Consider the following 13,856-nt stretch of genomic DNA (forward strand, 5'->3'; position numbering starts at 1 on the left):
CACGAATTTCTAAATTTAGCCTTTAGGGACAAACATTAGCTCTCGATTTGCATATTATATAAGAACGTGCTTTTTGTATTCACTTATCACTTTCCCCTGATGAAGGCTTTAGTTTAAGCCGAAACGTTGGGACATTGTAGATATTTTACGAACATTTTACTACAAAATTTTTAACCAGAGTAACGTTTTTATTTCTTAATGAATCAACCACCTGGTTACAGGTCCATTTTTAAAATTTTCGGAAAATGTTCGTAATCATTCGTACAACCTTCGGACAACATTTTGAAAATTTTCGGAAATCTTCGGAAAATGGTCGGAAATCTTCGGAAAATCGTCAAAAGCATCGTAATTAGTAGGTTTATATAATAAACAGAATAATACATGGTTGCTTGGAGATATGAAATTTTATCTTCTCGTGTTCAAATCCGATATCTCACTCGTTCGCTGCGCTCACTCGTGAGCTATCGATTTGAACACTCGAAGATAAATTTCATATCTCCGCGCAACCATGTATTATCCTCTATATATTATATATTATTATATATTATAATATAAGATATTATTTTGAAGTGAAAATACGAATCATTTTTGCCCGTCAACACGAAAACGCTAGACGACTCGAAAAAGGCTAATACCGCTTACGGAGCATGCGCATTTTCCAGTGCAGGGCTTGAATATTGGATTTTGGATATTTGCAAGTTACAATAGCTAGGTTGCTGTTAGCACTGAAAAAAGTAATTAAGTTCTTTTGGTCGATTTTACATGTAAAAATAGCGTTTTCACGAGAGATGCATATGCAAAACATGAACTTAGAGATTACTGATAAAAATTGGTTTGCAACTTTGGCATGTTAAAGGAGCGATGTCACCGGGATTTCGCAGATTTTTTATCCAAACTGTTCTGAAATTAGTGGCAGGCAACTTAAACCAGAAAAACATTATCTTTAAACATCTAAAGGAAGATGTAACCTTAATTTGCGGATAGAAATTAAGCTACGGCTATAAATCTAACTGGATTTGTAAAAACGTGGTCAACGAAAAGTGACCTGAGTGTTTTTGGCCACGTACATTGCACTCCAGTATGGTTAAAAACATGTCCAGAAAGAAAGAAAAAATGAACAACAGCGCTGAAAGGTAGATAAGAAAGAGGAGAAGAGAAAAAAATACTGACATTCACTTTAGTTTTTATATCGTCTACTTTGGAAAAAAACGCGTTTACGGCGATTTGCGCTTAAAACGGTGAAAATTTCCATAACCTGGTTTTAATAAATCAGGTCAGAAATAATGATTTTTTTTAAGACGCGCGGAAACAACTTGAAAAAGTAAGCGTTACTTTTTCAAGTTGCAATCCGTTTCCATCCGAGCCATCCGCACCCAAAGATGCTTGTTAACAGTTTCAGTGCTGTACTTGTATAGCAATTTTTAATTAAAAAATGGACTATGATTTTTAGGTTACCTGCGCCACAATTATAATTTTTGGGTCTTCAAAAATTTGGTAAAAAAATCTGGTAAAATCTGTCACATAGTCCCTTTAACGTGGAGTAAAAATTAGGGCAGAAAACCTCACTCAGTTTCTTTTCTTTTCTAAAAAGAACATTTTCGTGGCATTATTTTAAGTGTTACCTTTGGTTTAGACTTAATTCATATCGGCGGATTTTCTCCTAACAAAGGTCATTTATGAGCGAGATTATTGAAAACAAGTTAATGCATGCCACATGCCTGCTCATAATCTGGTTTTCTTTTGTTATTAATAGATCTAAAAATTTAAATTGAAAATTCATAATTGTATTTTTCAATTTTATATAATTTTGCTAACTCTAGCAAATTCGGCAGTATTATAAAATGCTTACTTTATCGCAATGTTGTTATTATTCTTCAATCGATTTGCAACTAGAACCTTTGGGACACCGACAACGGAAAAAAATAGCAAGCAGCTTTTATCCTAAGCTTCGAAACATTTATAATGTTTATGTTTTCTTATCTAATAAAATATTCAACTACATTATTGCGAACAAAAAGAGAGCTATCTACTCTGATCCAATTTTATTCCCTGTTTGTATTGCAAAATAAATTGAGGTGCTAATTGTTAAAAGGATTCTATACCGCTTTCCATTTAGCCGACCGCAGAAAAAGCATTGAAATCGGTTTAAATAAACAATTTTGCAAAGATACCGTGTTTTGTTACAAACGTTGACATTTTCAGAAGTGCCTTCTTGAATTCGAGACGAAGCTTAACGACAAAACCAAGGCGTTTTTGCAATAGCCTCCTTTCTCTCACGTTAATATTAACTACATCGGTCAAAATTAAATTTCTGAAATGACGTGAAATGTCAAATTAAATAACTTGTTTAAAGATTTAGTTATTGAACTTGTTTTGTCTTCTTTTATTCCAAATTGAATTGAAAATATTGAGATGATTTTGACGTCGGCAAAGCCACATAGAGCTTTGGCAAGTTTTCAATTTTATCAACGTAATAGGTCGTATTTCCCTTTAGGCGACTGAATATCTGCCTTGATAATACAATGTGACATTTCAAAATAACAATATTTTTTTTCGTTTACACCTGGTGTAATTTAAGAGAGCGCACTATTTAAACAGGAATATAGGTTCCAAAACTATCGTTCCAAATTGTTTAGTTTGCAGAATACCTCGTGTTTGTGTAAAGCCGCGTAGAACGGCTGTACAAACGATTAGATAGACGTAAATGTCTTAATGTGAAGAATATCTAATCAATCCCCCAAAAAACAATACCTCAGAGCTTTATTTGAATGCCATGAATATTTATGCGGCTTTTCATATAAACCGAATTGCCCTTAAGGTTATCTCATGTCACAAAAAAAACTCATCGCGCTAAAAGGACGTCCTCGGTAAAATTGGAAGTCTTCAGGGCAGGTGGAACAAACGACGTTTTATCGATTCTGCACTTCAAACAGGAAAGGTTTGTCATTTTTTTATAAAAGGAAGATAGCTGTTTTCACCACGAGCAAATAAAACCACCAGATATCAAAGATTGCTGACAAACACAGACCAAACAGGGTCGAAACTGATCGGCGATTGTTCAAAACCGTGCCTAAACTCAGTGATTTGCTTCATCAGTATTAAAATTCAGCGCCAAATAGGTCCCTTGCAGAAATGGGACAACAACTAATTCAACACCAGAACGCCTGTGTCTTTGCGAAAGCGATGGACTTTAGCATGGAGGAAAATCAACTTGTTTACATTTCCAATGTAATGACTTGTATTTTCAACGCGTTCTTCGCTGTACCAGCCATCGTTGGCAATGTTCTAGTTGTGATGGCAATATGGAGAACACAGCTGAAGCGTTCTCCGTCAAATATCCTGCTTTCCACGCTGGCGTTCGCCGATCTTCAAGTTGGCCTCACTGTCCAGACAAGCTTTGTCTGCTACAAAATGGCTGAAATCTTTGGGGCAGCCGAATTGTCATGTTACGCGCGCTTCGTGAACATAGTGTTTGGTTACTCTATAACAGCCGTCTCGCTGCTTACACTGACTGCCATCGCTATCGAGAGATATATGGCGCTGCGTCTTCATCTACGCTACAAGGAAGTTATAACGAAAAGGCGAATACTGACAGCCGCCTGTTCTTTTTGGGTAATAGGATTGGCTGTCACTTCGCTTTATTTTATAGCGAGAGGTGCCTTCGGTGCTATCGTGATTACAAGTGAAGTAGTGTCCATTTTAGTAACCTCTGTGGCATACATCAAAATTTATAAAATCGTGCGGCGTCACGCACGCGAAATAGACTCGCAAAGGCGCGTGTGCGTCGATCCTAACGCACAAGTCGAGCTGAACATGAAGAAATACCAGCGTTCTACGTTCACGATGGTAATCGTGTTCATGTTATCGTTCGTGTGCTATGTGCCGTATTCGGGGGTTATGGTGGCAAAGCTAAAATACGGATTTACAGCGAACGTGAAGGTTGCAATTGATATTTTCTCGACTGTAGTTTGTATAAACAGCTCGCTGAACCCGTTAATATATTGTTGGAGGATGAAGGAAGTAAAGCAGGCCGTCTGGGCGGTGGTCAAGCGAAACACGGCTGTCAATCCTGGACCGAATGAGCAGAGCATGATGACATTCGCTCCGCTTCCGCAAGTGAGGCACGGGTCTAAGGTCGGTGCAAATGGCGCGAGTCGCAAGTAGCCAGCGAAAGAAGGTCATTTATCGAGTCTTAAAAAACCTAAAGGAACAACAACAGCAGGTTTTGAAGCAGGTCGACGCAACTTTATTTAAAAAAAATAGAGTTTAATTCTCAAATTTCTTCTCAGGTCTTTACAAAAAATCGTCGTAAATAACCCGTGTGAGGAGATTGGTAATGCCATTAAGAGTGACTTTTTGAATTATTGACCGATGATGAAGTCGGACAAGCTTCAAAGCCTCAACAATAGCACCATACATGCATGCATTCCGTTCAACTTTAATATTCGATCTGTTAGCAGGTGGACAAGAAGTGTAATTGTGTCTCGTTTGGTGGTGATGCTGACAGTCTCAGGCAGAATCTATCAGTCCCTGTACTTGAAAAAAGCCTCAGGTAATTTGTCTTTTGGGAGAAAATTTTCATTTCCTTTTAGCCACTCAATTGTCAAATATGAAAATCGGGACTTATCGTGAAAAAATTAATACTAATAACGTAATGAAAAAAAAAAAAAAAAAAAAAGGTTTTCACCGATGAAATAAAAGTCGCAGTCATCTTTTTTATTGTATGTTTTTTTTTTTTTTCAATTTTTGTTAATCGGTACAGGAAGAACGCATGGAAACCAACTGCGAGAAAACCAAAACAAATACATTTGTTTTTTGTCTAAACGTCTGAGCTTCGTCATGGTTGCCTTAGATATACCAATCGAAATCTTAATTTCCTCTCAGATATAATTTTTTGGGAAAATTAACTTTTCTTGCGTGAAATTGTGTTCTCCATGGGTAATAACGAAAATAAATGGCCTTATCGAATCCTGGAGATTTTTTAAGTTTTTTAAGCCATTGAAATTACTAATATGTGCTTCATTTTCGTTATAGCTGAATTGCTCATTTTCATTTTGCAATGCACTATATAGATAGCTGCAGGGCTCATTAATTATAATTATCTCGAATTTCCAATTTTCTGTTGTCTTAATTTCTGTTCGAAAAGTGCCTTAAGCCATAATTGCGTTTAGATTGATGGATCTATTTTGCACATTAAAATGAACCTAATATATCTTAAACGATATACCTCATTTCGCTTTTGTAAAAATGCCGGATAGCTTTTGTCGAATTAACCTATTAAGAAAATTCTCTCCTTATCTATCAGCTTTATCCTGATACTCATAAGAATCATGATTTTAGTTTTACAAATCGTCGGTTATTGGCACATTGAAAAGTTTGCAGCATGCATATTTCATCGCACACACTGCGTGAGGCAAAAGAGCGATCAATCAATCAATCAATCAACTTTATTAAAAGAGGGTAACGGCAAACAGTAAAAACTACTGACAAACAAGCGGCCCTCGGATTACAAATTACAACTACATAATATATACTCGGATTACAAATTACAACTACATAATATATACAATTTAAAATTTGAATTAAAATACAGAAATTTCTAAAAATAGGGATTAAGAATTAAAAAACTGTAAAATGATGAATGTCCTTAAGGCTAGATGCGTAAAAATCAATTAGGCCATTTTTAAAAAATGTAGACTCTCACTTTTCTTTAAGAAATTGGGAAGAGTGTTCCAAAGTCTAGTTGCTCTCACGCTAAATGATCGCCCTCCTTCGGTTTTTCGTTTGAAACGGGGGCAGGCCAAGTTGACAGAGCCATATCGACTATTTCTTCTTTTTTCAGAGTTTGGCACTAAGTTCGTTTATAGGATGGGTTTGGCCATTATCGTTTGTACACTTTGTTAAGATGTTTATTTTAACCTCGAGAGACCGAGCATTAAAATTGAGTTCAACGCTGTTCGCTCGTTGTGGCGTCAAGGATCGCGCAGCGCGTTGAGGCGAAGAATCCTCTGCATTCCCCAGAGACGACGACCACACCACGGAGGCGTAGAGCGTCTTCTGATCACGCTTGCATCCTTGAAAAGGAGAAATTCTTTTCAGCAGCACCTGGACCTCTACAGAGGTAGAAGTCACGAGGACAGTTTGGAGTCGATTGTGACTCCCAGCAGTTTTTGTGAGTTCACCTGATCGAGCTCAGTGGCATTTTTTAACTTGCAACTGCTGGTGCCCCATTCTTTTCTCAAGCCATTTACCCGTGGCAGCTTTCTTGTCTTTTTCGTTAGAATCATTTTTTGTTTCGACCATTTTTGTAGTTTATTCAAATCCGATGGAGACTGTCACTGACGGCCCAAGGTGCTAACCTATAGTCGTGGAATAACTAACTTAGTATCGTCAGCATATATATCTGCCACAGTGTTGTAGAGCTGAGGGTAGGTTATAAATATAAGAAAAGTACAGGACCTAGGATGCTACCCTGAGGTACACCCAAAGTAATGTCCCTTATCTAGAATGACATCCATCAATGTTTACGTTTGCTTACGGCCATTCATGTAGTCAGTAAATAGAGGCAGATAATCCTCCCCTACACCGATCGCCCCGAGCTTTGTTAACAAATGTGGTCAATGAGATCACGCTTTTTTGTAGTCCACAAAGACGATCCCGGTTACCTTGTCACTTCAGACGAGCCGTATCAGAGCCGTGGGATTCTGAAGCCAGACTGGAAGGTAAGTAAACCATTTTCACAGGATTTCATAGGTGATCACAGACGTGTTTCTCCAAAAGTTTTATAGTACCGGTAAAATCGGCCTTATTTTTTTATCGTTCCTGTTCCCATTTCCTTTAAAACGGGGTGACTCTCAACTTTCCAGGCGCTTGGAAAAGTTTCGTACGCAAGCAATTTAGCAATGGAAGTGAGGGGACAATAGCAGGTGCAGCATTAGCACTGGCACTAATACCATCATCACCAGTTGCCTTATGCGCAGGGAAGATAGAAGTAGCTCTGCTGTTTCCTTCTGAGTGATAGGTGGAATATCATCAAGCGCTGCCCCTTTAATTAAGACAAAGATTGATAGACTTTCACCATCAAGCGTCGTAGTCAATTCTGGGCTGGTCAATAAAGAATTAGTATCTCCGCGATCTGTTCATCAGAGATTTTCATCATTCCGTCAGATTTTATTCCTATCTGCTTTCCCACTGAAATATCAAGTTCCAGAGTTTTTGTTTTTTTTTTCGGAATATCCTAAACATTTTGTTTCTCAAGTTTGTGACTTTGTTCCCTGCTTAACAACTCAGTAGATTAGTTTGCTCTTGCGCGCCTGTAGAAGTTGTCACGCTCTTGATGAGAGATGTCGCTAGTACATTGACCTCGCGTTTTACGCGTTGAGTGGAGAAAACAAGTACCAGCGTCGACATCGTAGTTCGTCAACAAGCGAGTCCAGGGAGCAGAGAAGTAACCGAGAGATGTCCTATAGGCGTGACGTTACAATTTGTTCCTTGCACGTTTGTAGGAAAATGGGTGATGATGACAGATGAAAAGAAGATGTCACGTCCCGATGGGGTGATAAAGATGACATCACCTGAGCTGCCTTGCGATTGACAAATTATGTAGCCATCCGTTGTCGCGAGGATATCTCTGTCAGTATACTCTCCATTTTGCCCCACACAATATATGAAGGTGGTCATAACTCCAGCAAAAGAGGGGGGAAGTTCAGCGGCGTTCACGACAATGAGCGAACTAACGCCAACCACCACCGGTACACCCGAGAAGTGAAGTCAGGAAGAGAGTAGAACAGAGCGTATCTCATGGTTGAGAAACAGCTCACTGCTTAGACTGGACTGAAAGTTAAGACCAAGGACCAGGGTTTGAAGAAATCGCCAGCGAGATGATGAGAAATGATGAGAGAGAGGGTGTGCGATCCAGTTCAGGAGTGGCGGAGGTTTGTGTGGTTAGTCGTTTCAGGCTATATATAGATAGATTAATGCTACACCAAGTTATAATTACTTGATAAGCTTGGATCACGCGAGGCCAATATAAATCATTTTACCTGAAAGCCTTAAAAAGATCTTTGATTCTAAAGGTAAATCATAGAAATTCATAATTCAACGTGATCTCGATTGGTGTCCTTGGAATATTAATGATTGCAAAGAGAAGAAGCTATTTCCTGCCAATCTGCCTTTTTCTGGAATAAGACAAAAGAATTTATTTTAATGGAAAGGCCGGAATATTCATATTTGGTAATAAGATAAATTTAGCCACCTGCAAGAAAAGCAATTTTTACATAATTTTTTTTTCGGAATAAATTGCGATCACTTTACATTTTCTCAGATGTAGAAGAAGATTCTGGAAGATAGATTTTTGCAAGCGATTTTTTTTTTGCCAGCCAAACTGTTGCAAACAATAATTTTGCATTGGAAAGTCAATGCATGCATAAGTGCCTTTACCTTTAGGTCGCTAGCTTGATTTTTAATAATTAATATTTAGAGTTGTGAAATACTGTGGCTTTTGCTAATCCATTATGAAATACGGAGAAAATGGGTTAAATATAGGCCCTGCGCAGAGTCTTAAGTCTCCATCTGATCCTCAGAAAGGCCGATTTACAGGGTACATTTTGTCGCATGCGTGCCGCGACATGCTACGACAGGATACGACACGAATTGTTTCGTGTAAATCAAACCTACAACTCCTAAGTCGTGTCGAAGGCCTGTCAGTATAGCATGTCGCATGCGACAGAAGCGTACCTTCTAAATCGGCCTGGATGGGAGGCTAGTCTATCGCAGGATTACCCCTAGCATTAAATTCACCGGTAACCTTTTATACACCTGGGTGGAGAGAGGCACTATATGGGAGCAAAGCGTCTTATTCAAGAACTCAACACAATGACCCCGGCCAGGGCTCGAACCCCCGGACACCTCAATCTGGAGTCCAATGCGTAACCAATAGGCCACCACGCCTCGCACTATCCTAAGCAAAGGGCATATAAGCAGTCTTTGGAAGAGAAAAAAATCGACTACCTTTGCTTTCTTCCTAGTTTTAATTTTCTGCTCCCACGAAACGTGAAGTGAACGGTTCAAATAATAACGTTTCTGGAATCAAAGCTAATATTGTAAGGAATTATGGGGTATATACAAGGTCCTATTTCTCCTAGACGAATATGGGACCCCTCTTTTTTATTTCAAAATTTGGGTTTCTGTTTCGATGGAATGACACAAATCCGTTGTTGTACATACTTTAAGCCTGCTGGCAGAAAAGAAGTTATGTCGCAGCAGCATGTATATACACACAAGAAAATGGCCAGATTGGCTGTTTTCACACTAGAGGACGGACAAATCGTCTAGACGGACGAGTCGTCTGACGATTTGTTCGTCTAGAGTGAAAATTTAAGACGGCTTTTTGACGACTTGTCCGCTTAGACGATCAAGTCGTCCTCGAAAAATCGTCTTCCCAGACGGCCAAATCGACGGACAAATTGCAACCATTTGTACGTCGAAAATCGTGTCCGTCCCGCTATCACACTGAGACGACTTGTCCGTCTCAGACAATTTGTCCTTCGAGACGATTTGTCTGTCTCTAGTGTGAAAACGGCCATTGTACAGAGTCGTCATTAAGGCGACACGTTCCCTAAAAGATATCAACACATACTAAAATTTTCTTTGTTGTGATTTTGTCTCCGCTATATGTTGTTGGACAAGTGCGACACGTCCCTTTGTATGTCAGCAAACTCCTTTAAATTAGTTATGGCATGAGATACACAGGAAATAAAGCTAATTATATTTGCTAGAATCGACAAAATGTGTGGGTTGAAAAGCAAAGTTTGCTTTTTACAGGCTGTTCAAACGACCGGTTACTGATAATATGAAGAGTGAATCTCATGACGCTATAAGCCGTTCAAATAAACTGTGCGACTTGTTAATTGTCTTTGGTCGCATTTGCTTATTTTAATAAAATTGCATGACGTAGATAAAAACCAAATTATTCACTCAGTCGACAGTTAATTATTTTTTTTAAAAAATAGGACCCACGTCATGAACTACTGACGGTTGCTAATAATTTTGTTTTTCATGTCGACTACGCTGCCTGAAATAGGCGCTTTATTTTGGATCTGTTAAGAATTATTCCTTGTTCGCGAGAATTAAGTTACGAATTGACATAAAAACTAGGTGAAATTGTGTACATTAAATTTAAAATAGGAAACTTTCGGCGTGGGAGTGGTTCTTAAGGCTCGCATTAGTTTCACGACATAAAGTCAATATTCACTTCATGTCTGAAAATAATGTTACTTTTGTCGGCGTATTTTGGGTAAAATTAGGGTCCTCGAAAGACTCGGGAAAATTAAGGTGGGTCAAAGTTATTTCCCTCCAAAAAGTGGGGGGTGGTCTCTTTTATAAAATAAATTTAAAAACTTTTTAAAAAAAAAAAAAAAAGAGTATTAAAATAAGACCAATGGGATTCTAGGTGAATGGTGGAGCTGTCATTTTTGCTGTTCCTCGTTCTGTTTTCCTCCAGGCAAAGAAAAAAGAAACATAAGTAAAAATGTTATAGAGCTGTATTTTTCCCCATCAGCGCGCCCACTCATTGATGACATCTAACAATTAAACTCTTTTCAGCCAAAAATCACTGAGCGGGCAGCATTTCAAAATCTATGACGTCTAAAAGGGTATCAGTCTGACGTTCAGATTTGAGACAAAACGAAACAATCTCTCTTGGCATCCGTACATTAAAGTGTTTAACGTTTATACGTAATAGAACTTTTTAAATTAAAATTGATATATAGCTGGAATTTATATAACTGCGCGCGCACTCAATGGCTCCTTCAAAGTCACATGACATCTAACAATAAAACTGTTTCCCGCCAGACGTCGCTGAGCAGACAACATTTCAAACTTCTATGACGTCAGAAGGTGACAGTACACAGTTGCCCACGAATGTTGACCGACAACCGCCGGTTTTTCTAAGTCTTCGTTGTGCTCAAATTTCGTCGCGGTCTGTTGACTTTGCACGCGAGTCACATGTAATTTGAAACGAGACTCCCCGCAGTTGCCCGAATATAAACAATAATAGAGGCGTGGCTGACTAGGATCCTTTAATTTTGTTTGCTGAGAATGTCAATGTCTCCAGAGGCGGAACCGAGAGAAACATTGAGATTCTTGGGGAAAAAATTAACTTTTTTCCCCTTGGAACAGTCATTAAGTGTTAAATGTATTAATATCGACTTCCGCTTCAATAAAACAACCTGACAGTATAAATAATCCACACCCTAGCTCTTATTATCTTAAAGTTGTCATCTGCAAGAACTATAATAAAGGCAAACCACAGCGAGATCATTTGTGGACGTGGTTTAATAAAACAACTTGAGAAAATAAGTTAGAAAGGCTGATTCATCTTTACGGAAAATAGAAAAGATTTAAATACAAAGAGACTAAAAACCAGCTTAATTGACAAAAGATAAATGGGAATTTGCAGCGGCATTTTCACAGAGTGGCTCCACACTTTTCCCGATCGATTGGAATTCAGAAGTGTTGGCATTTGTGGAGGGAGAAAACCGTAGAACCCGGCCGGAGAAAACCTTTGGAGCAAGGACGAGAACCAACAATAAACTATATATTGTAAAAAATGTTGTGGTTATTCATCGTGGTAGAGTACAATAATAAAGTATTATTTCGTTTGTCTCACGACGTAGTCACGTGTGATGGAGATCGCGACGCTTCGACTGCATACTGCTAGTCTTCATCAGGCGATAAGCAGCTGTGATTGGTGCATTTCGATCCTCAGTGTCCTGCATACTGGTGTACTGTTGTTCCCTCGGCAGTCCGCAGTCGTACAGTTCTCCTGTTGTTGTGTTTTTTGATCGTGGGCATCCATGCTTCAGGAATTTCAATTCCACTGTCCCTGTTGATATTATTAGGGTGAAGACTTATGTGAATCGCCTCTTTGACCCGGCGTGTGTACTATATTTTGTGACATAACAGAAATGATAGATTAGGAAAAAGCTAAATGTCTAAAATAAGTGACATGTGGCTTTTTTCTAACCTATTATTTTCTGTTATGCCATAATTTGAAAACTATATAGAGCGGTTTTAACTTGAATATCGAAATTTTTGGTTTTGCATTACTGAGCTAGTAACTGGTTTAAAAATCTCTCGCCCTTTTTTGAGAAGTAAAAAAAACTGTTTTCCCGCGCTTTTTCATGGTCTAAGACCAAGTGGAACCAAGAGCCCGTGGGCGAAAGGTTTCACAGCCAAATTATCCTGCCAAGACAGTGCTGAGACTGCAACCTTTTGACTGACTTATCCAGCGTCGTATTAACTAACAAAAATGGCGCGAATGAATAAATATATAGGGTAAAAATGTGTGAAAAAATTACAGAATAAAAATGCGTAAAAATTCTCACTATTTTTCTTGTCACCTTTTTACGCATTTTTATTCTGTAATTTTTTCACACATTTTTACCCTATATATTTATTCATTCGCGCCATTTTTATCATTCGTTTAAGGCTGTAGTTTGGCAGCCGAAAGCTTATCTTTTAACAAATTTTTAACCAGAGAACGCTTCAAAAACATTTTATTTGTTTTGGAAAAATGTTTGTAAAGTTGATGAAAATATTCGGAAAATGGCCAAAAATCTTCGCCCGAACTACTTATACGATGCTTTTTCTTGATATACCGTGAATATGTCACTCGTAACTTAATTTTTCTTTGCATACAAACTTCAACTTTGTACATGCAACTGATTTGTAAGACCAGTTTACAGATCTAAAGAAATGCGCAAGAGTGCAGATGATTTCTGCGAGAAATTTGCCTAAATTTCGCGGTCATTTGCGTAAATGTGGCAATAAAAATTATTTTTACACTACCTTGTTCACTTCATTTGCTCACAGAAAACTCGAAGTTAAAATAAAATTTATGTATGTGTTTAGAGGTCATCATGTGTACAACCAGAAAGGATGTCGCACAAATTTCACGGAAAATGTTAGCCGATTTACACAGAGTATGTCAATCTTACTGTTAAACATGGAATTTATCGTTGGACCATAGGATTTATTCTGGACACACACACGAGTTATCTTCTCGCATCCGATTGGTTAATAAACAATGGAACTGAGTGGGCCATGTAATAGCTTGCACATGCGTCGAACCGTGAAACTGTCCCTTCAAGACTCCTGTGTGTACTAAAAATTCAAATAACTCGTTGTATATTTTACGATTTATACTAGTGGAAAGCATTATATAACTTACATTTATTATTTCTATTATTAATTTGTCAGGCTCTGTAACATATCAAATTAAATGGGTTTCTGCAACAAATAAAGAGACCGATAAGGAAATGAAATATGTCGTCCCATTGCATTTTTCTTTGTTATGATAACATCTCAAACCACGCATTTCTGTCACAAAGTTGTCTTTGAAATTAGCGTGTTTGTTTTAATAACTGCGATAACATATGATGTACACTGCATGAGGAGATTATGTAAGATAAATAAAAGCCAAAAATGTCTAAAACAAGACGAAATATTAAATTGTATTCCATTCCTTTTTAACTGAAAACTGAAAACTCGTAACCAATTTACAATGTGTCATGTAGTTTACAAATCATCATTTTTCCCAATATTTTGCCCTTGAAGACTAAAACGAAACATATTTTCTGTGGATAGGAAATTTAACTAAATAAATAAATTTGACTCTTGCATTTCCTGGGTAATTATAATTCACGTTTCGATTCAAAGAAAACTCATACGCAATACGAAACATAATACGTTTATTTAAGCATCTTGCCAATATTTTTTTCTCGTTTTTTTCTTTAAAACAGCAGGTGTTGTTGAACGGCTTATTTTATAGCAACGAGATTTTTGCTTGGTCATAA

The 13,856-nt window shown here is 37.9% G+C and overlaps 1 protein-coding gene across 1 annotated transcript; it reads left to right on the forward strand.

Moving 5' to 3' along the window:
* The first annotated feature begins 2,669 nt into the window (after positions 1 to 2,669).
* On the forward strand, positions 2,670 to 5,420 carry LOC144650668 (melanocyte-stimulating hormone receptor-like). Its single transcript, XM_078510389.1, has one exon. The coding sequence runs from the start codon at positions 3,133 to 3,135 to the stop codon at positions 4,162 to 4,164; it is 1,032 nt and encodes a 343-aa protein (XP_078366515.1). The 5' UTR covers positions 2,670 to 3,132; the 3' UTR covers positions 4,165 to 5,420.
* The last annotated feature ends 8,436 nt before the right edge of the window (positions 5,421 to 13,856 follow it).

Source organism: Oculina patagonica, chromosome 4, assembly GCF_052425735.1.
Source record: "Oculina patagonica isolate OP01 chromosome 4, crgOcupat, whole genome shotgun sequence".
In the NCBI taxonomy this organism is placed as follows: domain Eukaryota; kingdom Metazoa; phylum Cnidaria; class Anthozoa; order Scleractinia; family Oculinidae; genus Oculina; species Oculina patagonica.

What these genes read in the sequence shown, in the direction of transcription:
- LOC144650668 (XM_078510389.1), top strand. Translation starts at nt 3,133, where the DNA reads ATGGGACAACAACTAATTCAACACCAGAACGCCTGTGTCTTTGCGAAA.